Below are 24,570 nucleotides of genomic sequence, written 5' to 3'. Positions count from 1 at the left end.
TTGGTTATGGGTTTGTCATATATGGTTTTTATTATGTTGAGGTATGATTCTTCTTTTTCTATTATGTTGAGGTATATCCTTCTATTTCCACCTTGTTGAGAGTTTTTATCAAGAAAGGGTGTTGATGCCAAAACTGGTTTGGCTCAGTGGTAGAGTGTCGGTTTGCGGACTGAAAGGTCCCAGGTTCGATTCCGGTCAAGGGCATGTATACTGGTTGCGGCACATCCCCGGTAGGGGGTGTGCAAGAGGCAGCTGGTCGATGTTTCTCTCTCATCGACGTTTCTAGCTCTCTATCTCTCTCCCTTCCTCTCTGTAAGAAAATCAATAAAAATATATTAAAAAAGAAAGAAAGAAAGGGTGTTGAATTTTGTAAAATGCTTTTTCTGCATCAATTGATATGACTGTGATTTTTATCTCTCAATTTGTTTATGTGATGTATCACATTTATTGATTTGAATATTGTACCATCCTTGCATCTCCAGGATAAATCCTACTTGGTCATGGTGTATGATCTTTCTGATGTACTGCTGGATCCAATTTGCTAGAATTTTTGTTGAGAATTTTGGTATCTATGTTTATGAGGGACATTGGCTTCTAATTCTCTTTCGTTGTGTTATCTTTATCTGTTTTTGGTATTAGGGTGATGCTGGCTTCATAGAATGAGCTTGGAAGTGTTTTTTCTTCTTGAATGTTTTTTGTAATAGTCTGAGGAGGATAGGTTTTAGCTCTTCCTTGATATCTCCCAGGAGTCTTTTTGTGTATTTGGGCTCTCCTGTATTGGATGCATATATGTTTATCAGGGTTATATCCTCTTGTTGTATTAATCTCTTTATTATTATGAAGTGGCTTCCTTATCTCTCTTTTTTAAAATATATTTTATTGATTTTTTACAGAGAGGAAGGGAGAGAGATAGAGAGCTAGAAACGTCGATGAGAGAGAAACATCGACCAGCTGCCTCTTGCACACCCCCTACTGGGGACGTGCCCGCAACCAATGTACATGCCCTTGACCGGAATCGAACCTGGGACCTTTCAGTCTACAGACCGACGCTCTACCACTGAGCCAAACCGGTTTCGGCCCTTATCTCTTTTTACAGCCTTTATTTTGAGGTCTATTTTGTCAGAAATAAGTACTGCTACACCAGCTTTTTTTTTTTTTTTTTCATTTCCACTTGCCTGAAAGATGTTTTTCCATCACTTCACTTGCAATCTGTATGAGTCCTTTTTTCTGAGGTGGGTCCCTTGTAGACAGCATATATAATGGATGGTGTTTTTTTACCCATTCAGCCACTTGATGTCTTTCGATTGGAGCATTTAGTCCATTTACATTTAAAGTTATTATTGAAAGGTACTTGTTTGTAGCCATTTTTATTTTTTGAGACTGTGTTCCTTCTTGCCTTTTTATTTCTTCTTTTTACACCAGTCCCTTTAGCATTTCTTGCATTGCTGGCTTGGTAGTGATAAACTCCCTTAGTGTTTTTTTTGTTTGTTTGTTTTTGTTTATTTTATCTGTGAAGCTCCTTATTTCCCCTTCAATTTTGAATGATAACCTTGCTGGAGAGATTATTCTTGGATTCAGTCCCTTGGTTTGCATCACTTTGTAGATTTCCTTCCATTCTTTTCTGGCCTGATGTATTTCTGTTGAGAACTCATTTGATAATCTAATGGGAGTTCCCTTGTATGTAACTTCCTGTCTCTTCTTACAGCCTTTAAAATTCTCTCTTTGTCCTGAATATTTGCCATCATAATTATGATGTATCTTGGTGTGGGTCTTTCGGGTTCATCCTGTTTGGGATTCTCTGTGCTTATGTGACTTTTTTCTTTGCCACATCAGGAAAGTTTTCTGACATTATTTCTTCAAATAGTTCTTCTAACCCTTGTTCTTGTTCCTGCTGTCTGGTACCCCTATTATTTGTATGTTGCTTTGTTTCGTGGTATCCCATAGCTTTCTTAGGCTCTCCTCCTAATTTTAATTTTTTAATTTAAAATTAGTTTTTTAATTAAACAATTTTTATTTTTTAAGTTTTTCCTTCAATTGCAATTCAATTTGGCTATGTTTTGCTTCCCTGTCTTCTAGTTCACTAATTCAGTCCTCCGCTTCTCCTAGTCTACTGTTGAAACTTTCCATGATGTTTTTTATTGCAGCTATATCACTCTTCATTTCTTCTTGATTCTTACATAAGTTGCTATTTTTTTTATCCATTTCTTCTTGACTCTTGCATAAGCTGTTAATTTTTTCTTCCATCCAATTTATGAACTCCATCATTCTTTTTTTAAATATATTTTTATTGATTTTTCACAGAAAGGAAGAGAGAGGGATAGAGAGTTAGAAACATCAATGAGAGAGAATCATCAATTAGCTGCCTCTTGCACACCCCCTACTGGGGATGTGCCCACAACCAAGGTACATGCTCTTGACCAGAATCGAACCCGGGACCTTTCAGTCCACAGGCCGACGGCTCTATCCACTGAGCCAAACCGGTTTTGGCTAACTCTATCATTCTTATTCTGAATTTTTTTTTCTGAAACATTGCATACCTCTGTTTCACTTAGATGCTTTTCTGGTATTTCCTCCTTTTCTTTCCTTTGGGGGTATCTTTGTTTACCCATTTTTTATCTCACCAGCTGATTTAGATGTTGAGCTGTGCAGGGGCTACTCCTTGGGTGGCAGTAGCTTCTCTGTCTGGAGTTACTCCTTGGGCAATTACGGTAGCAGTGGTTCCTTTGGTGGGTGCTGTTCACAGCAGTGGTGCCTCCTCTTGCTGGTTGTGGAGGCTGCTCGTATAGCTGCTGTTTCTTGGACAGGATGAGCTGATTATGAGGTTGCTATGGAACTGGCTGCTCACACAACTGCTGCTCCTTGGACAGGGGCAGGCCACTGAAGCTGCTGCTCTTAGGCCGGTGGGGGGTTGCTGTGGGGCTGCTGCTCCTTGGACAGCAGTGCCCTGGGCTAAAGCGTTGGGCCAGTCAGAAGGGCATCTGCTTCCAAACACACAGGTGCCTGTGCCCTGAGCAGCTGGAGCCTCATTGACCATGGAATTACAGCCTAGGTAGTGTGTCCCTGGCAGGGGTGGTTGTAGAGTCCCAGGTGTTATCTGAGGGCACTATGGGTGGAGTTGAGGCTGGGAACCCCATTACAGCAGCTCTTCCCTTCAAAAAGGCTTGGCTCCTAAGGACAAGCTGGCCTCCTGGTACTGTTTGCAATGGTAGCAAAAGCTGCCTAGTTAAGTGAGTCTGATTAGCCTACCCCTGAAGGTCCTGTGGGATCTAAGTGTGATACACACACACACACACACACACACACACACACACACACACACCACCTGACCACACGCTCCTCTTTTACTCCCTCCCTCACCCACACTCTTTCCCTAACTGCCACATTCTTCCTGCCTCTGTAGTTTGGTCTGGAGTGTTGTTGACCCTGTTGTGGATGGAATTTCCTCTTCAGGTGTCTGGTTATGTGGCTTGCTCTCCTGCCCCTTGGCCTAATCAGACAAAATTCACCTCAACAAGACACAACACCGAGGAAACTAAGCACAAATGTACTCATGACATCCATAACTCCAATATAAGGAGGAAAAGAGAGATAAGATAGAGAAAAGAGAGCACAAATGCTATGAAAGAGAGATAAAGAGATATGGGATAAAAGACAAAGGAATAAGAGTATTGGGGCAGAATCTGTAGAGGCCGAGCTTATATAGTGAAAATAATATTGAGAATTGGATGAATATGGGGAGGACTTTAATTTAGTATTGAGGAAATAGGAAGGGAATAAGTGGGTGAGATGAAAAAGAATGAGAGGAAAAAATAATAAATTTACAAAAAAAATAATGTTAAAAACTATATAAAAAATTAAAAATAGCAAATAAAAAATAGTGATGAAAAATAATGTGAACAGAAAAGCAACAAACAAAAACAGGAAGACAAAGAAGAAAAGAAGAAAGGAAAAAAAAGGGATAACAAAAATAAAAGTGAAAAAAAGTGGTGTGTCTTTCTTTGGGTGGCTTATGATTCCATTCGTCTATACTGTACTATTTTTCAGTTTCCAGTTCCTGGGGCTAAAGATTATTATTTAGGCCCATGCCTATGTCCTCAGGGAGTATTCAGATTCCTTTTATTACTCAAAGTGTGATCTGGGTGTGGCTATATTGGTTGCCTGGAGACTGGAGGGAGGGGCTATCTCTCAGGAGAGAATGGCGACTGGGGTCCAGATTCAACTCAGCACTAGACTTGCTACTACCCCACCCGGACTGCCACCTACTCTTCCCAGATTTCACAAGCCCACACCTCCTGCAGCTCAACCACAGGAAAGGTCTTACGAACTAGGTTCAGTGGGGAAAGGCACAGGCCCCAGCACGAGGAGGGACTGCATCCCTGCAAGCTCCTCTCTTGCTAGCGCTGTGCAGTCCGAGCAGCCTTTCAGAGCTGTCTCTGAGCTCAGATCCAAAATCCAGACTCCAAGGTCCAAAATCCCCTACCTCCTGCAGTCTTGTGGTTCCCCCCCCCCCACCTCCCCTGCCCTTTCTTGTTTTCACCAATAGATGTTTTGCCTGTCCTCAGGTACATGGCTTGGCACCCTGTAGATTTTCCCTGACCCTCTGGCCAAAGAGGCCCCGCAGATTCTCCTACCTAGATCCTTGATTGTACCTTTATCCAGGGGACCTCTGCCTTCCCGGGTGCAAACTATCTCACCAGCTGCGTCTCCTCGCCAAATTCAGGCTGAATTCCACTCTTTTCAGCTACTCACTCTACTTGCTCTGGGACAAGGCTCAGAACACATCCGTCTATTTCGCTGCCATTTTTCCTCCCCTGGTTTGAGCCCTTCTGAAGGGCCACACCCATAAACAGATATATAGCATATCTGATACATTGAAATTTCATGGGCAAGGTGCTAAGTAGGAAAAAATATATTAAAAGACTCCTTAGGAGACAATGATACAAAAATGTTTGAGAAATGGTGCTTTAACTAATATTGAGTAGCTTTTGGTGTCCACTGTGAGTCAGGTGCCCATTTGTTGGCTCTCTTTTGCAGTTGGAATTGAGTTCTTTTGTCCTCTGTCATGGTAGATCCAACCTGATTTGATTTCTTCTTGCACCCCCTAAAATTTTCACTCATGCCTACAAACACCTCACCCGTGAGAGACACACCTACTTGCTCTGCCAAATGGCAAGAGTGCATGATGCTCCATCACTTGCACATACACCCCGCACCATCTCTCTACCAGTTTCTTTTGCCTGCTTAGATGGGCACAGATCAGCATCTAGTTCTATGTCTCACTGTGGCCTGTTGGCATTTGTACTGGCCAGACTGCCCCCCTGACTCTGGAAGATGGACTGGCCAGATTACTGTGGCAACACACAGCTGGAGACAGAACAGCATAGTGGGTGAGGGGCATGGACTTCAGAGTCAGCTAATCCCACCTTGAGGTCTTATTTTAATCTCTTACTGGCTGTAGGATCTCAGGTAAGAAAGAGAGTTCACCTCCCTGGGCTTATTTCCTCATCTGTAAAATAGAAACTTCACCTGCCACATGGTTATTGAGAGGATTGAAGAAAATAACATGTCCATGTCAGCTATTATTGTTATTCCTCCAACCCAGATCCTCTGCCAGCATTCAGACATCTTATGGTTTAGTCCTTTCCCTTCTGAATCCTTCTACACATCAATTCCACCTGACACATGTACACCATGAGAAAGCAGAATAAGGAAAAACCATTGTCTTTTGCTTGCTAACAATTTATTTAGGTGATTTTTGTTCTATCATTTTTCATAAATGTTCCTGGAAATCTGAATTTATTGAACAATGGAAACTTTCTGGAAAAGTCCATGTGAGAGCAGGATGTTCCTTCATGCCTGGATCCTGTGTCCTCCACTCCTGATTTGCCAGGTCAGTGGCTCTGAAGGATAGATTCTTCTCTTGTCTCAAGTCACTGGGTAGCTCTCTCGGCCCTGGACACTGCTCTCACCTCCTCTTTTACACTTAGAAAAGCACAGGAGCTCATTTTTTTTTTTACACCGCTGCCACCGAGAGCTCATTTTTCTCCAGAACTCTCTCTCACCTTGACTACTTCCCAGGGCCTAATCCACAGCATGTGGGGAGACAGAAGGGAGGGAAGTATGGTGAAATCAAGAGTTGGGCTGGGATGAGTACATCCTCAGGAAGGCTGGGTGCCTGCTCTGCTCCGACTGCGTCAGTCCCCAGCCTGCCACTCCCAGGTTCTGCCTGACTTGAGCTCAGAACTGCCCTGTGAATGAGATGTCTTTCAATTCAGGCCACTTGGCCATCTGTTCCACAGCACTCCTAGAGTCCACTACTCTACATTGGGCAGCTCCTGAAGTTGCCCCTCTCCATTCTTCTTCAGTTTCAAGCAGCTCACCTGCCTCCAGAGGCCCCAGATTGCCGTCAGCCTTTGCAGCAGCCTTTGAAAGTCAGCTTGGAACCCAGATGATGAGAAGTAGTAAACCAAGGGATCAACACAAGAATTGAAGGTGCTGAGGAGTAGCACATAATTTCTCCACACTGGGCTTTTACCCTGGAGGTAGCCCACAACATGAGAAATATTGTAGGGCCCAAAGCAGATGAGGAAGTTAAGCATTGTGGCTGCCACTAGCCCTGCCACTCTCTTCAGCCGGTGACTGGCTCCCCTCCTGAGTATGCACACCAGGCGGCTATAGCAGTAGCTGGTGATGAGCAAGGGCATTCCAAAAAGGACCACAGCCATCTCCAGCCGGACAGGCAGGAGAAAGGCCAGCTGCTCATTCTGGAATTCCAGGTAGCAGGTGATGTGGGAAGAGTTCTTTGAGAATTCGGCGATGTAGACCACACTGCAGTGCGCAGCAGCCAGGAGCCAGCAGGCCCCACTGACCAGGCCAGCCTGCAGGAGCCTTGGCCGGGCCTTGTACCACAGCGGGTAGGCCACGCTCAGAAAGCGCTCGATGCTCACAGCTGCCAGGAAGAGGGACGTGAGATAGATGGTGGTGAAGAAGAGGAATCTGGAGAAGGGGCAGAAAATGAAGGGCAACTGCCAGCGCATGCCACTGGCCGCCTCCACCAGGCGGAAGGGCAGGAAGAGCAGCAGGAGCAGGTCCGAGATGGTCAGATTCAGCAAGAGCACGTCCACGGCCACTGGGCGGCGCTGCAGTTTGCGGGCAAAGATCAACAGAGCCACCAGGTTGAGTGGGAGCCCCACCAGGAAGGTGAAGAGGTACACGGAGAAGTAGAGCCAGTGATTGCCGGGGAAGATGGAGGGGTCCTGGCTTGCGTCCATGGTGATGGCCACTAGAGAGAGAGAGGTTGTGAGACAGAAGGAGAGAGATGGCAGTGTGGGTGGAGACCTTGCCCCAGCAGCATCTCAACAATCCAGAGAACATCGTCACCACTTCTCTTTCTCTTGCCCCCAATGCTTTCCCCCAGTTGGTCAGCCTGTCTCCTATTGCTTCCCCCAGTAAAGTAAGCACCAAGCTGCTCCTCCACATAGTCACTCAGGACCCCGCACTCACCTGCTTATTTAGGAACCCAAGTGCTCTGCTGCTGGCACCTTGCTGGTTCCTCCAGAACAAGTGCAGTTAGCTATGGTTCTGACAGAACTGATAAAGATCTGGCAGTGCCCATGACGTCGCTCACTGCTGAGCCATAGCACAAAAGAAGCCTTTAGCTCTGTATGCAAAATGAAGAGCAAATTCCACAACTGTAGGCCTGGCTCCGAGGGCAGCCTCCAATGGAATGCCCCACCAGGCCTGGGCAGACTTCATCCCTCCTTCCCCCATTCTCCATTTGCATTTTATATGCTTGCTAAATGGCACTTGTCTAGTTTGCCTTGTAAGGACAAAGAAGTAGGATGCAGTGATGGACAGTATGGCCTGGGTTCAATGCCGGCTCTGTCACTTATTAATTCTGATACGGAACTCTCTGAATCTCTGCTTTCTCATCTAAAACAGAGATGATCACAGTACCAATCTCATACGTTATTATGTAGATTAAAGCATTAATACATATCAAATGCTTAGAAGCGAGCCTGACATGTTAGGATGAACACTTAGCAGGTATTAGTTGTCATCATCCCAGTCACTGGTATGGGCCTGTCCCTGCCTGGGTTGATGGTAATAATAATGATGATGGTGATAATGATGATAATAGCTACCATTTAGGGGGCACATAAGTTATAGCAGATATTCTGCTTTTCAAGGTATCACCATTATGTCTTGCAATCTTGTGCCTCACAGTGCAGAAGTGACTTGCTCTAGGTAATCACCACCAGAATTCAAACTCAAGTTCTGTCCAGCTTCAGAGATTATTTATTTATTCATTCAAATATGTATGGAACACAATGAGATACCATTTTATTCACATGCTACTAGAATGGTTGGCTAATAGTAAAAACAGATCATGTCAAGTGTTGGTGAGGATATGAAGAATCCTCACATGTTGCTGATGAGAATACAAAATAGTGGAGTCACTTTTAAGCAGGGTGAGTTTCTTTAAAATGTAAACATAAACTTACCATGTGACCCAATTCCCTTATAGGTAGGTATCTGCACCCTCTTGCACTCTGGGAGGTCTGTGATTGATTGCCCCACAGAGAGAGGCCCCAGACCTGGCTCTCCCTCTGTGGGGTAATTATGGGGTGATGGTGGGCCACCCCAACCAGTCGCATCACACCCACCTTGGTGGTGGCAGTCAGTGCCCATGACTCAGAAGGGACTGAGAGGTCAACAGTTCAGCCTGCTTGCCAGTCCCCGCTCATCTGATCCTGCTGCATGCACAGACTGGCATTTGGTTGTCTGTTGGGTCATTTTGGACATTACAGACCCTGGCTCTTTATATATTAGAATAATAAAACTTTCTCTGGAGGGCTATTGTGAGTATTCACTTAATTAGCAAATGTTTACTGACAGCCTACTGTGTGCTAAGCTCATTCTAGGTGCTGGGAATATATCAGAAAATAAAACAAAATTCCTTGCCCTTGTAGACATTTAAGCACTAAAATAAATAACTTGTATAAATCAGTTCACACATGCTGGCCATGTAGCTACCACTTTGATGCTCCTATATGTTCACAGCACTGTCAGCATCAGAGAAACAAATGTGGATGGTGGGTTCAGGGTGCCACCATCCACCTTTGTAAAATGGACCCCAAGGATAGGTATTAACCCAATACCCTAAGTTTTCCAAATGTCCCCTGATCCTTGGGGCCCTGCCTTGAAAGATCACATCCCACATCTACCCCTTCCTTGCTGTAGGGCCTTGGGAAAGTTTTTTCTTCCTGCAAAATAGAGAAGATAATGGCTTCAGTTATTCCCTGGGGCCCTTCAGGACTGTCACTAACTTATGCAGCACCTTTTTCTTTATGCCCCCTCCAGGCACAATATGTACTGTTTAAGAAGTGGGTGGTGTTTTTGTTCCAATTATAATAAGATGCTGCTTCCCCTGGATGGAGACACCCCTGTGCCAAGCATATGTCTTGGTGAGCAAACCACTGGCTAGAATTGAGTTAATGAACAACCTGCCCAGCTGCATGGCTGAATCAAAGGACTGTGTGAGGATGAAATGAGACAACACTATACAGCACTTGGCATGGTGACTGGCGTGTATCAGAGGCTCTGTATTTGTCTGCGACCAATTCTGGTGTTGCTAATATTCCCCCCTCCCCTGTGGATGCATCCCTTCCCCCCAACTTCCTGTTCACAGTTCTAATGTCGCCCTCTTGTGAGTTTCTAGTGGTATTACAGTGTTATTATTTTGCCTCCTGTCTTAGTCAGAAATTAAGCTGTTCTTTCCTAGGAAATACATCTCCCAAAATGTATCATCAGATTAGCATTTCCTTTAGATTAGAAGCAAACTTCCTTCCTACTTTCCCTTTAGTAAGAGGCCTCTGCCCATTACACACTAGCAGGCAGGCAGGTGAGGATCAAGGAGAGGAGAGACAGATGGGGAGAGTCTGCTGCTGTGTGCAGAAATCAATTTACCTTTCTCCTGCGACCCAGCTCCTGGCCTCCATTCTTCTTTCCAAATGGGATGCAATCTTGTCAGACTCAGTTCTTCCCATAAGTGGCTCCAGGGGTGCCCCCAGGGCAAGGCCACCCTGCAGTTCCTTTGGAGCAGCCCCCACCAGGTGCCTAGAGAAGCAGCAAGGTGCTGCTGCATGTTCCTGCCCCCCAGCAGTGGCTACTACTTCTGGGATGTACCCCCTTTCATTCTTGCCCCACATGATGTCCCCCGGCCAACCCTCCTTCCCAAGTAGCCTGTCACCAATGGGTTGAGCACCACGCTCCAAGCACCTGTGAGAAGCCCCAGCTTCCTCCAGCGTCCTCCCATGTCGGGGTGCAAGAAGCCAGCCACATTGGAGGCATTGTAAGGTCCCAAGCAGAGCAGCAGTGTGAGCAGCGCCCCACCAGCCACCCACGCTGCTCTTAGTTTCCGTCTGTGACTCAGGCCTGAGCTGGCCAGTGCCCGAAGACAGCCCACGTAGCAGAAGGCTGTGATGGTCAGGGGCAGAAAGAAGAGCAGGAGAGAGAGGCTGAGGCGAGCAGGGCCTGCTGAGGCTGGGTCCCAGGCCTCCAAGCAGACTGGAGAGCCATTGACTGGTGTGTTGATGCCTAAGGAGCTGGTGGTATTGGCCATCCAGCCTCCCGGAGCCTCCAACCCAAAGACCAGCCCTAGGTGACAGAGGACAAGGGCCCATATGGTCACACACACACACCAGGAATAGCAGGGCCTCCTCACAGCTTGGTAGCCCAAGGGGAAGGCAGCTCCTAGGTAACGGCCCACACTCAGGGCAGCCAGGAAGCCACCACCCGCATAGAGCGGAGCAAAGTGGACCAAGGCAAAGGCAGGACAGAGGGAGGCCGGCAGAGGCCAGGCTCCCGCGGCCAGGGCCTCCACTGCTTTCAGGGGAAGGGAAGCCGCCAGCAATAGGTCTGAGCAGCCCAGGTGGAGCGCATAGACAAGGCTGGGAGTGAGGCGGAGCCGGGCATGGGCCACAGCACCCACAATGGCCAGGGCATTGAGTGGGAAGCCCAGTGCAAAGGCAGCCACATAGAGGGCAAAGGAGAGCTGCGGGGGCAGGTCCATGGGGCCCGGTGGCCCAGTTGGTTCCTGTGCTCACTGTTCCCTGCCCTCAAATCTCAGGCCTGAGGAGGGGAGCTCTGGAAGTCACAAACTGCTCAGAGTGTTGGAAGCCATCTGCAGCCCGTCAGCAGGGGAGCCGGATGATAAGCAGCACCGCTAGCCCTCAGACCTCTGCTTTCTTTCCAGTGTATCACCTCTTAAAATAAAGAATGTGCTCGAGGATTGACAGGAGAAGATAGAACAAAAGCATGCAGGTCCCAGGAGAACGAAGGCTGCTTAATTTAATTTCGGAGACTCTGGGGAGAGAAGGGGGAGAGAGAATTCAAAACAGATTTGGGCCCCACAGTATGTGCTTTTGTTAGACATGGAAGTTAGACTTCTGCTTTCACTCCCCTGTCCCCAACTCGCTGGGAAGAGAAGTATCTGCTCCCCCACCATGGACCACCTGTTCAGCATGGAAGGTTGGTGACAACGCCTAACCAAGGGAAGGAGAAGTTGGGGTTTGAGTAGGGTGGATGTTGTGGCAAAGGGCAGCTAAAGGATCCCCCCAGCAGAGAGCCCAAGGGAAGCCAGGTCCCACTGTGTCCATGAGAATGACCCTAGCTGATTTCGGGGGTGCCCTAAGCAGGGGGATTTGGGAGTCTGGGGAATAATTGTTGGTGTAGAGAGGAGCCACAGAAAGAAGGACTCACCTCTTAGTGCTGCCAGATGTCTCTGAGGCTCTGGAGTCCCCTGCTGGGCTGAGGGAGGGTGCTGGGATGGGCAGTGGGCCGGAAGGGAGAGATGGGTGGGGTGGCAGGGCCATTAGCCCAAGGCACCAGCAGCCTGGATGAGCAGCTAATGGGGCATCGCCTGCTGGAGCTGAGGCCAGATGGAAGGAGGTAAGGGTCCAGGATGACGTGAACACAGGAAGGGGACAGGACAGAACTGTAGGCTTTTTCTGAGTAGAGTGAGGAGTGCACAGCCAGCACTTTGGAGGAGCAGGGTTGGTGACACAACCAGAACACAGCTTTACCTCGAGCTCCCCCCACCCTGCCTCTGCCCCCACCCCAGCCTGCTCAAACCTGTTTTCCAGTCCTGGAGGAGCTGCTGGGCAGGCTACAGGCTCCAGCCACCTTAGTCCCCACACTCTCTCCATTTGGTCATTCATGTGTGGGATAATTACATAACTACTTCAAGGTGTGGCCTGTGCCCTCCCCCCACTGTGCACAGGTGTGGGCACATGCTGTGAGGAGCACTCCTCCATTCTCCCTCTCTTTTCATCTGGCAGAATCACACTGGTTTCTGACCTTCCAGTGTTGGCAGGAGGAGGAGAGACAAGGTCTCATTTGGCAGCACTGGAGTAACCGGGCTGTATGGATGTGAAAGGGGACTCCATGGGCACTTGTAAGGACATTGGCCAGCACGGTGTGGGCCCAACCAGCTGCTTAGCTTTCCTTTCTCAGCTTCTGGGAATTTGACTATTTACTGCCTGTCAGCAGGAAGAACTCCTCAATGTGATTTAAAATGACCCCAGGCTGTCTCTGTGGTTCTCTGTCTCTCTATCTCGGAGTATGTACGTGTCTCCGTCTGTCTGTCTCTATCTCTGCTGCCTCAGACTGACAACAAACTCTTGACTTCAGTTTTCTTGGGTGTGTGTGTTGCTCACCAAGCTACTGTGCCCCTCTCACACTCGAAGTCTCCCTAAATAAGTAAATACGCTTCTTTGGATTGTTTTCTGGGCTTGCTTCTCACCAGGCTTCAGGCGAGGGCTGCATATCAACAGCTTTCTCCAAAGAAATGATCTAATTTTCTTTTCTACTTCAGTCACTAAATTGATTCCAGGTTGCCTCCCTTCTAAGTCCCATGGATGATGTTCAGGCCCATCTCTTGGAATGTGGAAGAACCTGCCACCTGTTGTCTAGTATTTCCTCTTTGGAAATCACTGAGAAATTGACAGAACCAAGCGAAAAACCAGGAGTGCCATTGACCTCCGGTAACAAGCCTTTGGGTGAAGAGCAAAGCTGGGCACAAAGGGAGACAACAGGTCTTCAAGATCTCTACTCTGGCCCCGCCCACCTGGCGATTGAGGTCTCAGTGCCACCTCCTTAGAGGGCCTTCCTTGATCCCTCCATCCAAACAGCCCCCTCCCCTGCTCCAGTCTGTCTTCCTCTTGTTTTGCACTTATTCACAGCACTGGCTGCTCTAGGCATCAGATTTGCTAGCTCCTCTGCTAGAATGTTGGTCAGTGAGGGCCAAGATTTCTGTCTGCTTTGTCTATGCTCTTTGCACACATAATAGCATCTCAGGGAGTTGAACAGTCAATTGTCTGGGCTCTGGGAGGGTGGTGAGGTCTGCAGGATAGAGGGCTGCTTGTGGTCCAGAGTCTCCAGAGGGCTGTGGCCCTAGTGCTCCCCAGTCAACTGCTGTACACACCTCAGCGGTGCCTATTGGTAGTCACATCTCTTGGTCAACTGGTCATGAAAAAGATTTATGCCAGTGGCCAGGCGTAGGGACAGTAGGAAAGGAATACACTGGTTGCCAGGAAGCCTGTGCGAGGCCTCATCAGGCTCAGAGCTAACTCGGAACTTCTTCAAAGGGCCCCTGCCCAAAAACGCTTTGGGCATCTCAGAGAGTCCCCCAAATTAGGATTATGTCATAACTGGCTCTTCGCTGGGTGCATTGACATGTGGTCAGTAAATGTTGGTTGAATGGATGGTTGAATGGCTGAACGATAGTGGGCCTCATTTTCAATAAAAAACCCCTAATCCCTTCTCTTCTCATTTAAGCAGTTCTTGGAGTCTCTTCTTCCTCCAGAAAAACTGATGGTTTTTTAAATGAGACAGTTCTTGAGGAATATGGCAGCCAAATAGGCAGACCTTTCTTGCACCCCCTCCCAGGGTCAGGCTGGAAATATAACTAAATTGGGGAACATTCACACAGAATTACCAACTGAGGCCCAGCTGAGGAAGAGACAGAAAACACCTGGAGACTGATCGGAAGGATGAGGTGGTGAGAAGCGCTGACCCAGCTTCCACAGGTGGCAGGCCAAGAATGAAAAGGGATCTTGGCTACAGGAGGGTTGTTTCATTGAGAAAATCGAGGCCTGGAATTCAGGCTGGGCTCCTGAGGATGTGGCAGGCTGTGTCACCTAGGGCCCGCCACACCCTGCATCTTGACCTTTGCAGAGGAGACAGCAGCAGAGGCCAAGCCTAAAGTTTTTAATAGTCTCAGGAAACATCAGTGACTGGACTAGGAATGGGGCCATCCACCTGACTATCCCGGGAACCTGCCTGGAGCCTCCCTCTCACAGGATAGCTGATAGAAACTCCAGGTTTCCAGCTGATCCCTGGACTGCATACGAGGATCTGTGCCCAACTCAGGCAGGAAAACATTGGGTCACTCTCAGAGGAGTAAGTCTGGGGCAGGGAAACACACTCATCACTTTCCCTGACATCTGAATGGCACTTCTCCCTCAGGGGAGACCCAGAGGTCCAGACTCCTGATTCTGCCTAAGGCCTTTTCAGAAACAGACTTTTGAGTGATTAAGCTCGACAGCAGGCTGGCAGGTGAAGGCAGGCAGAGGTAGAGCCGGTAACCTCGGAAAGGTTGCTGACCCATCACTGGGCCCTGCACTGCTAATGGAACTGGCCTTAGAGTGCAGCATGGCCCCTCCTGCGAGCAGCCAAGTCCTGTGAAGAAAGACACAAACTGTGGATCCCTGGAAGTTTCCAACAGGTTGCTGACAGCCAAAGAAGGGCAGTTCCTGACAGTGGTTAGCACGTGAGTACCTCCTTGGAAGCCCAGCATTGGCAGACTGAACAGCCTTGGTCATCAGAAGAGCAGGATGCAAAGGGACCTCCTAGGAGGCACTGAAGTCTGCTGAGATTAACGCCACTTTAATTTTTTTCTCTTTATTGATTATTATTTTAGTCTCTCTTTTTTCTTTTATAGATCTAATTTTCTCTTCCCTTTTCTTACTCTATTTTTCTTCATTCTCCTTTGTATTTGTTTTTCCTTTTCTTGATTTTTTGTCTATCTGCTTTCTCCTCTATTTTTCTCCACATAATTTTTATTTCTCTTTTCTTTTAAACAATTTTCCTTCCCCTATTATTTATCCTTAATTTCTTTCTTTTTTAAAATATATTTTATTGATTTTTTACAGAGAGGAAGGGAGAGGGAGAGAGAGTTAGAAACATTGATGAGAGAGAAACATGGATCAGCTGCCCCTTGCACACCCCCTCTGGGGATGTGCCTGCAATCAAGGTACATGACCTTGGCTGGAATATCCACTGAGCCAAACCAGTTAGGGATATAATTTCTTTCTTTCATCTTTGCCTTTCATATTTATTTTTCTTCCTCTTTTTTCCCCTCCTCTTTTCTTTTCTTCTTTTATTGTACTTTTTCTACTTTCAAATTCTCTCTTGTGGTTGCTTTGGGTGTTGTTGTAGGGGCTTTGTAAGTTTTTATTTTGTTTTGATCTGCCAGCACCTAGACAATAGATTGGATGATGTGTTTGGGAGTGAGCCTCACAGTCAGCCGACTTCAGAGGATATTCCTCCCACAAATGGGACAGCAGCATTCAGGACCCAATTAAAATGGGAGACCCCAAACACACAAGTAACCCAGATCGGGATATTTAGGAAACTGCACCCGTAGGTCCCATAAAATATTTACTACATAAGACCATCCTGTGAAGACTGGGAGGATAGCAATTTATTTTAATACATAGAAAAAAATACAAAGGAACAAAAATGGGGAAACAAAATAAATAACCCCCAAATAAAAGAAAAGGAGGAAACTCCAGAAAGAGAGTTGAACAAAATGAAGGCAAGCAATTTATCAAATATAGAGTTCAAGGTAATGGTAATAAATACATAATAAACTTTGTGTGAGAATTTCAAGACACTTAGTGGGACTTACAAAAATATGAAACAAGAAGTAGAAACTATAAATAAGACCCAGAGACTTATAAGCATGAACAGACTGGGAAGGCAGGGAAGGGTGGGTGGGAAGAGCTCAATCAAGGAACTTGTATGCATATGTGCATAACCCATCGATACAGACAATGGGGTTTGAGGGCCTGGAAGGGGGAGAATGCTGGAAGAGGTTAATGGGGGAAAAAGGAAAATCTATGTAATACTTTCAACAATAAATATTTTTTAAAAAGAATCAGTTGGAAATGAGGAATAATATATCTGGTATCAAGAATACATGAGAAGAAATGCCGAAACCAGTTTGGCTCAGTGGTAGAGCATTGGTCTGAGGACTAGAAGGTCCCAGGTTTGATTCCGGTCAAGGGCATGTACATTGATTGCGGGCACATCCCCGGTACAGGGTGTGCAAGAGGCAGCTGATTGATGATTCTCTCTCATCGATGTTTCTAACTCTCTATCCCTCTCTCTAAAAAAAAAAAAAAATCAACAAAATATATTTTAAAAAATACACGAGAAGGAATAAAAAGTAGGTTAAATGAGGCAGAAGACTGAATCATTGACTTGGAGTACAAGGTAGAAAAAACACATACTCATTTAGAGCAACAAAAAGAAAAAGAAAAAAACTATGCAGGAGGACAGTTTAAGGGAACTTTGGGACATGAGGAGTAACAACATTTGCATCTTAGGGATCCCAGAAGGAGAAGAAAATGAACAAGGATAGAGAACCAGGTTAAATAAATAATAACAGAAAACTTCCATAACTTGGTGAATGAAAAAGTCACACACATTCAGGAAGCACAGAGAGTTTTAATCAAGATGAACCCAAAGAGACTCATTCCAAGGAACATCACAATCAAAATGTCAAACCTTAAAAACAAAGAATCTTAAAGGCAGCAAAAGAGAGAAAAAAGTTACCTACAAGGGAGTACCCATTAGAATGTCAGCTAATTTCTCAATAGAAGATATTGTCATGAAGTATTCAAAGTAATGAAAAACAAGGAACCCAGATAACTCTATCCAGCAATTTAAAATTGAAGGGAAAATAAAAAGCTTCCCAGACCCCCCTCCCTCCCAAAAAGGCTGAAATAGTAGATTACCACCAAACCAGCATTGCAAAAAATGTTAAAGGGAGTGCTTTAAGAAGAAGAAGAAATTGAGAGGGGAACTTAAGTAGAAAGGAAAAAATGGCATATATGATATAATTACCTATCAATAATAACCTTAAATGTAAATGACATAGGGTGACTGAATGGATAAGAAAACGTGATCCATATATATGCTGTCTACAGGAGGCCCACTTCAGAACAAAAGACTGACACAGACCAAAAGTGAAAGATTGGGGGGGGGGGGGGGGGGAAATTTTCCATGCAAATAAAAAGAAAAGAAAAAAAAAAAGCAGGGGGTAAGACTTATATCTGATAAAATAGACTTCAAAGCAAAGGCCATAAAAAGAGACAAAGATGGCCATTACATGATACAAAAGGATATAACTCAGGTAAACATATATGAGCCCAATATAGGAGTACCTACATATATAAAAACCTTAAGGGAGACAAAGACAGGATTACAGTAATAGCAAGGGACTTTCACAGCACACTGACATCACTGCATATATCTTCCAAAAAAAAAAAATTAACAACAAAAACAGAGACCTTATATGACACACTAGAACAGATACCGTATTTTCCGGCGTATAAGACGACTTTTGAAACGAAAAAAAAGTCAACCGAAAATCGGGGGCGAAAGACCAAAACTGCACAAAAATTACCTGCAGATCTTGATGGCAAAGTAAGTCTTTTCTTTGAAGTGGGGGGTAGTTTTATACAGCGAATATAGGCCTAAACCTATGTTTTAACTGTAAAATTAGGGGGTCGTCTTATACGCCGGAAAATAGATTTAATTGACATATACAGAACATTCCACCCCAAAGCTGCAGAATATACATCCTTCTCAAGTGCATATGGGACATTCTGAAAGATTGACCACATGCTAGGACAAAAATAAATCTCTACAAGTTCAAGAGTATTGAAATCATATCAAGCATCTTCTTGGATCACAATGGTATGAAACTAGAAATTAATTATAATAAATAAAAACACTCAAAAACATTCAAACACATGGAGGCCAAGTAGCATGTTATTAAACAATGAATGAGTTATCAATAAAATCAAGGAAGAAATAAAAAAAAAAAAAACTTCATTGAAACAAATGAAAATGAACACACAACAACCAAAAATCTATGAGACACAGCAAAAGCCATCCTTAGAAGGAAGTTCATAGCATTACAGGCCTACCTCAAAAAAAACAAGAAAAAGCTCTAATAAACAATTTAATACATCTACTAAACGAATTAGAAAGAGAACAACAAGAAAAGCTCAGAGTAAGTAGAAGAAAGGAAATCATAACTATCAGAGTGGAAATAAATGACATAGAAATTGAAAAAATAAAAAGATCAATGAATCAAAAAGGTGGTTCTTTGAAAAGATAAACAAAATTGATGAACCGTTAGCTAGACTCATCAAGAAACAAAGAGAGAGGACCCAAATAAATAAAATCAGAAAGAAAAGAGATGAAATAACAACTGTCACCACAGAAATACAAGACTGTAAGAAAATACTATGAACAATTCAAGATGGACAAAATGGACATATTCCTAGAAAAATACAATCTTCCAAAACTGAATCAGAAAGAATAAAAAACCTGAGTAGGCCAATAACAACTAATGACATTGAAGCAGTACTAAAAAGGTCCCAGCAAACAAAAGCCTTGGTCAAGACAGATTTACAGGGGAGTTTTATCAAGCCTTCAAAAAACAACCAACATCTATCCTCCTCAAACTATTCCAAAAAATCAAGAGGCAGGAACACCTCCAAGCTCTTTTATGAGGCCAGCACTATTCTAATTCCAAAACCAGATAAAGACACTACAAAGAAAGAGAATTACTGGCCAATATCCCTGATGAGCATAGATGCTAAAATCCTCAACAAAATATTAGCAAATCAAATATTAGCAATATAATAAAAGATCATACACCATGACCAAGTGGGATTTATTCCAGTTATACAAAGCTGGTATAATATTCACAGGGCATAAAAAAATTGAAAGACAAAAATCACATGATCATATCAATATACACAGAAAAAGCATACAACAAAATTCAGCATCCATTTTTGATAAAAACTATCAGCAAAGTAGGAAAAGGGGGATTATACCTCAACATAATAAAGGCCATATATGACAAACTTACAGCCAACATCATTCTTACTGGGCAAAAACTAAAACTATTTTCCCTAAGATCAGGGATTTCCTCTTTCACCACTCTTATTCAACATAGTACTGAAGTCTTAGCCATAGTATTGGGCAAGAAGAAGAAATAAAAGGTATCCAAATTGGAAAGAAAGAAGAAAAATTGTAATTATCTGCAGATGACATGACATACCCTAATAATGACATGATATACCCTAAAGATGACATAGAAAACCCTAAGGACTATACTAAAACAACTAGATTTAATACACGAATTTGGCAATGTAGCAGGATACAAAATTAACACCCAGAAATCTATGGCTTTTTTATACACCAATAATGATCTCTTAGAAAGAAAAACTTAAAAAAAATCCCATTTACTATTAAAACAAAAAAATTAAGGTGATTAGGAATAAAGTGAACCAAGGATGTAAAAGACCTTTACTCGGAAAACTAAAGGACATGAAAAAAGAGATAGAAAAAGATTAAAAAAAAAAAAAAAAGTGGGAGATTATGCCGTATTTATGGATTAGTAAGAATTAACATCATTAACATGGTCATACTATCCTTAGTATGACCATGAATCTATAGCAATCTATAGATTCAATGCAAATCCTATTCAAATACCAATAGCATATTTCACAGAGCTGGAACAAATACTCCAAAAATTTATATGGAATTAAAAAAGACCCTGAATAGCAGCAGCAATCTTGAGAAAGAACAAAGTTGGGGGGATCGCAATATCAAATATCAAAGCCACTGTAATAAAAACAGCCTCGCCCCTCCGAAGGCGGCCTGCCCGGTGGCCCGCGGAGGTTGCTACGTTATGGCCTGCTGGCGCCTTGGCGGGGGAATTCCTGAGTTACTCTCCCGAAGAGCCAAGGCCCGGGAGACTACCCTTCCCGTCCTTCCCCTTCCCCGCGCCCGGAGACGCAGGATCCCGCCTCCCTCCCGCCGCCGAGGCCGCGGCGCGGGCTCCCTGGTGCTTGTGGTCCCGGCCCGGGCGCAGCGAAGCGGCGCTGCCTGACCCGGTCCACGGTCTCCTTTCCAGGCATCTTTCTGCCTGTTAGCGGCTTAAAGCCCATCTGAAGAAGCCGTTGGTCCACGGGAAGTACAGGTTTCTGCTTCCAAAAAGATCCCGACTGTAGGGCGGCCCTTCCGAGCATTCCTGCCTGTGCTCCGAGACCCGGGGGCCCGCCCGCGGCTGGGGGGCTGCTGGGGGCGCCGCGCCCGCCCGCGCTTTGCTGAGTGAGACGCACTGCCCACTCGCCGCGCGCAGGATTGCAGATGGCCCCTGGCTACCAATGACAAAGGCGACAAATGCTTCCTTTCTTCTGAACCTGCTGGTTTTTTCAGAGCCCCCCCCCCCCCCCCCCACACACACACACCCCACTTCCTGCCTTTGTTTTATGAATGATTAGCTGAGATTAGAATTTCTTGCTTCCCTGAAAATAGACAGGCATTCCTGATCACCTGGCTGAAAGTTCTGATTGCAAAACAATCCCAACTGCAAACCACCCGCCTTCCTCCTGTGGCAGCCTAAGGAAAGCCCCCTGCCTGGATGCTTCTGTCTTCATGCCTGTGTTAACTGGGAAACATACAAACCTGTGAAGAATCTTTGTGTGTTTACTTAAGCCAAACTGTTGATAACGGATTGAGAAAATGCTCCGAGAATGGCAGCTTTGCACCTTGTTTTGAAGATAGTAAACTCCATCTTCTATAAAAACTCCTGTTTGAAATTATCTGCAATTCTTAGATAGTCCCTTGTTCTGTAAACTGTCATTTTTAGCCCTTCTCTTATTTCATAAAATAACTTTTAGTTTAAATAATAGAAAAATCAAAAACAACTGTCTGAACTTGCAAGATAGCCATCTAAAATAATGGACTAAGCAGAAACCGGTTTGGCTCAGCGGTAGAGCGTTGGTCTGCGGACTGAAAGGTCCCAGGTTCGATTCCGGTCAGGGGCATGTACACTGGTTGCGGGGACATCCCCGGTGGGGGGTGTACAGGAGGCGGCTGGTCGATGTTTCTCTCTCATCAACGTTTCTAGCTTTCTATCTCTCTCCCTTCCTCTCTGTAAAAAATCAATAAAATATATTTTAAAAAATAAAAAATAAAATAAAATAATGGACTAATACTGATAATAACTCCCATATTCTTAAGCCAAATGTTTGTTCTCTATGTATCCAAGATTACAAGCTGTAACAATAACTCACACAGAACTCTGTAAAATCAGCAGACAAAGAGCCCAAGAGGTATAAATACGGAAAACTTTCTCTGTGTCTTCACTCAGAGATTTGGAAGAAACACCTCCCTCTGGGCCGAATGCAATAAATGGCTCCTAATTAACAAAAACAAAAACAAGCCGAGACTGGTTTGGCTCAATGGATAGAGCGTCGGCTTGGGGACTGAGGGGTTCCGGGTTCGATTCCGGTCAAGGGCATGTACCTTGGTTGCGGGCATATCCCCGGTGGGGGTGTGCAAGAGGCAGCTGATCGATGACTCTCTCTCATCGATGTTTCTAACTCTCTATCTCTCTCCCTTCCTCTCTGTACAAAATCAATAAAATATATTTTTTTTTAAAAACAGCCTAGTACTTGCACAAGAACAGGCATATACATAAATGAAACAGAACAAAGAACCCAGAAATCAACCTAAGCCACTATGTTCAATTAATATTTGACAATGGAGGCAAGAGAATACAATGGAGTAAAGATAGTCTCTGTAATAAATGGTGTTGGGAAAATTGGATAGGTACATGCAAAAAAAAACAAAAAAACCAAACAAACAAAAAAAAACTAAACCATCAACTCACACCACACATAAGAATAAACTCAAAATAGATAAAATACTTAAGAATAAACTAAAAAATATATATAATACAAAGTCATAAAATCCTAGAAAAAAATATAGGTAACAAAATGTCAGACATCTCATGTAGCAGAATTTTCACAGATATATTGCCTAGGGGAGTGGTCGGCAAACTCATTAGTCAACAGAGCCAAATATCAACAGTACAACTATTGAAATTTCTTTTGAGAGCCGAAAACTGTACTTCTGTGCACAGGCCACGAAGTTTCAATTGGACTGTACGCGCGTGGCATTTTATGGAAGAGCCACACTCAAAGGACCAAAGAGCCGCATGTGGCTCGCGAGCTACGGTTTGCTGACCACTGGCCTAGGGTAAGAGAAACAAAGAAAAAATAAACAAATGAGACTATATCAAACTAAAAAGCTTCTGTACAGCAAAGGAAACCAGCATCAAAATGAAAAAGGAACCCACTGCATAGGAGCACATATTTGCCAATGATACGTAAGGGGTTAATTTCCAAATATATAAAGTACTCACACAACTCAACAAAAGGAAGACAAACAATCCAATCCAAGGAAGACAGAAGACCTGAATTGACACATCTCCAAAGAGAACACACAAATGGCCAAGAGACATATGAAAAAATGCTCAACATCACTAATCATCAGAGATGCAAATTAAAAGGACAATGAGATACCACTTCACACCTGCCAGAATGATTATCATCAATAAGTCAACAAACAACAAATGCTGTCAAGGAGGTGGAGAAAAAGGAACAATCATACACTGGGAATGCAGACTGGTACAACCACTATGGAAAACAGTGTGGAGTTTCCTCAAAATATTAAAAATAGACCAGCCAGTGTTGCTCAGTGTTAGAGCATCAGCCTATGAACCGGGATGTCATTGTTTGATTCCAGGTCAGGGCACATGCTGGGGTTGTGCTCTGTCCCAAGTGGGGGGCATGCAGAAGGCAGCTGATCAATGATTCGCTCTCATCATTGATATTTCTGTTTCTCTCTTCCTCTCCCTTCCTCTCTGAAATCAATAAAATATATTTTAAAAAGATTAAAAATAGAACTGCCATTTGACCCAGTGATCCCACTTCTAGGAATGTATTCTAAGAAGCCTGAAACACCAATCAGAAAGGAATATACAGAACTGAAATATCATTGCTGACATATACACATAACGAACTGTTTGACATTGAAATTGGGTCTCAAAAGAATTGTTGGCCCAGAAAAACACTCACTACATACTGATTCATTTGCCTTTCAGCATAACGATTATTGCTTATCTCATTTTCGGTTCTTATAAGTGTATTTCCAGTAGCACATGATCTCACTCATCTAGGGGAAATGGTGAACAACATAGACTGATGAACAAGAACAGAACCAGAGATAAGGAGCCATGGGTCAGACTGTTGGGCCTCAGAGGGAGGGTGGGGATAAAAGGGAGAGATCAACCAAAGGACTTGTGTTCACACATATGAGCCTAACCAGTGGTCAAGAACAATAGGGGTGTGGGGGCATGAGTGGGGAGGGGTGAGGGATGGGATTGGGGGGATGAGGACAAATATGTGATACCTCAATCAATAAAGAAATTTTAAAAAATAATAAATAAAAAGAAAGGAATATATGAACTTCTATGTTTGTAGCAGCACAGTTTACAGTAGCTAAGATTTGGGAACAGCCCAAGTGCCCATCAGCAGATGAGTGGATAAAAAGGCTGTGGTACATTTATACCATGGAATACTAGGCAGCTATATAAAAAGAAGAGTATCTTACCCTGGAGACAGCATGGAGGGACTTGGAGAGTATTATGCTAAGTGAAATAAGCCAGTCAGAGAAAGACAATTATCACATGATCTAATGAACAAAATAAGCTGACAAACAAAATAGAAATAGAGTCATTAAAGTATTTCATAGGGAAGCCTGTGGGTGGAAGTGGGGAGGGATGGGAGGAGATCAACCAAAGAACTTGTATGCATATATGCATAACCCATGGATACAGACAATGTGTGGTGAAGGCCTGGGGAGGGAATAGTAATACTTTCAACAATAAAGATAAAGTGCAAAAAAACAAAAATAAAATGAGGGCAAAGTAGACTGATAAATCAGTGCCTCATTCTGTAATTCTGAGGATGAGCAGAACCTCCTCTTCTCTTTGCGAGCCTTCGGTGTTGAGCAGAGGAAAGGGGGACAGGGAAGAGAGTGGATTAACCACACCTTCTTGCTCCTACAGAGAATGGGCTTTGCCCATTGGCATAGCAAGAGAATTGGAGGGGAGAGATCAAACCTGACAAATGGAGGGAAGTTGCAAGGACCTCCGGGGAAGTCAGAATTGGTGAATACAAGAGGGAATTGGTGGAGAGACAGAGGAAGGTAGAAAAACTCAGAGGTTTCTCAAGGCAGCTGGCCTTCAAGGAGCTCTTAGGCAGCTTGGATTGTAAAAGGAACTTGGCAGGGTCACTCTTGAGAATAGCTGTAACGGGTTGGCTTCCTCTTTTTGCATTCTTCAAGAGA

General features: G+C 44.4%; 2 protein-coding genes across 3 annotated transcripts; both read right to left on the bottom strand.

The window, feature by feature from the left end:
• Nucleotides 1-5,753: 5,753 nt before the first annotated feature.
• On the bottom strand, nucleotides 5,754-10,228 carry FFAR3 (free fatty acid receptor 3). Of its 2 annotated transcripts, none has more exons than XM_084905354.1 (2): nucleotides 9,970-10,228; nucleotides 5,754-7,282 (listed from the first exon to the last, which is right to left on the bottom strand). In XM_084905354.1, the coding sequence occupies exons 1-2, from the start codon at nucleotides 10,145-10,147 to the stop codon at nucleotides 6,315-6,317; spliced, it is 1,146 nt and encodes a 381-aa protein (XP_084761480.1). In that variant the 5' UTR covers nucleotides 10,148-10,228; the 3' UTR covers nucleotides 5,754-6,314. The 2 variants fall into 2 exon arrangements, with proteins under 2 accessions (XP_084761480.1, XP_084761481.1); XM_084905355.1 differs by lacking the exon at nucleotides 9,970-10,228 and adding an exon at nucleotides 7,504-9,940.
• Nucleotides 10,172-12,080, bottom strand: FFAR1 (free fatty acid receptor 1; the record flags this gene model as incomplete). Its single annotated transcript, XM_084905356.1, has 2 exons — nucleotides 11,748-12,080; nucleotides 10,172-11,346 (listed from the first exon to the last, which is right to left on the bottom strand). Exon 2 carries the CDS (start codon nucleotides 11,072-11,074, stop codon nucleotides 10,172-10,174), a length of 903 nt encoding a protein of 300 aa, XP_084761482.1. The 5' UTR covers nucleotides 11,075-11,346; nucleotides 11,748-12,080.
• Nucleotides 12,081-24,570: the final 12,490 nt, after the last annotated feature.

The sequence above is a fragment of the Pipistrellus hanaki genome, assembly GCF_964339955.1.
Source record: "Pipistrellus hanaki genome assembly, chromosome: 15".
NCBI classification, from domain to species: domain Eukaryota; kingdom Metazoa; phylum Chordata; class Mammalia; order Chiroptera; family Vespertilionidae; genus Pipistrellus; species Pipistrellus hanaki.
Note: the sequence above shows the minus strand (reverse complement) of the source record. Positions and strands in the feature narration are given on the sequence as shown.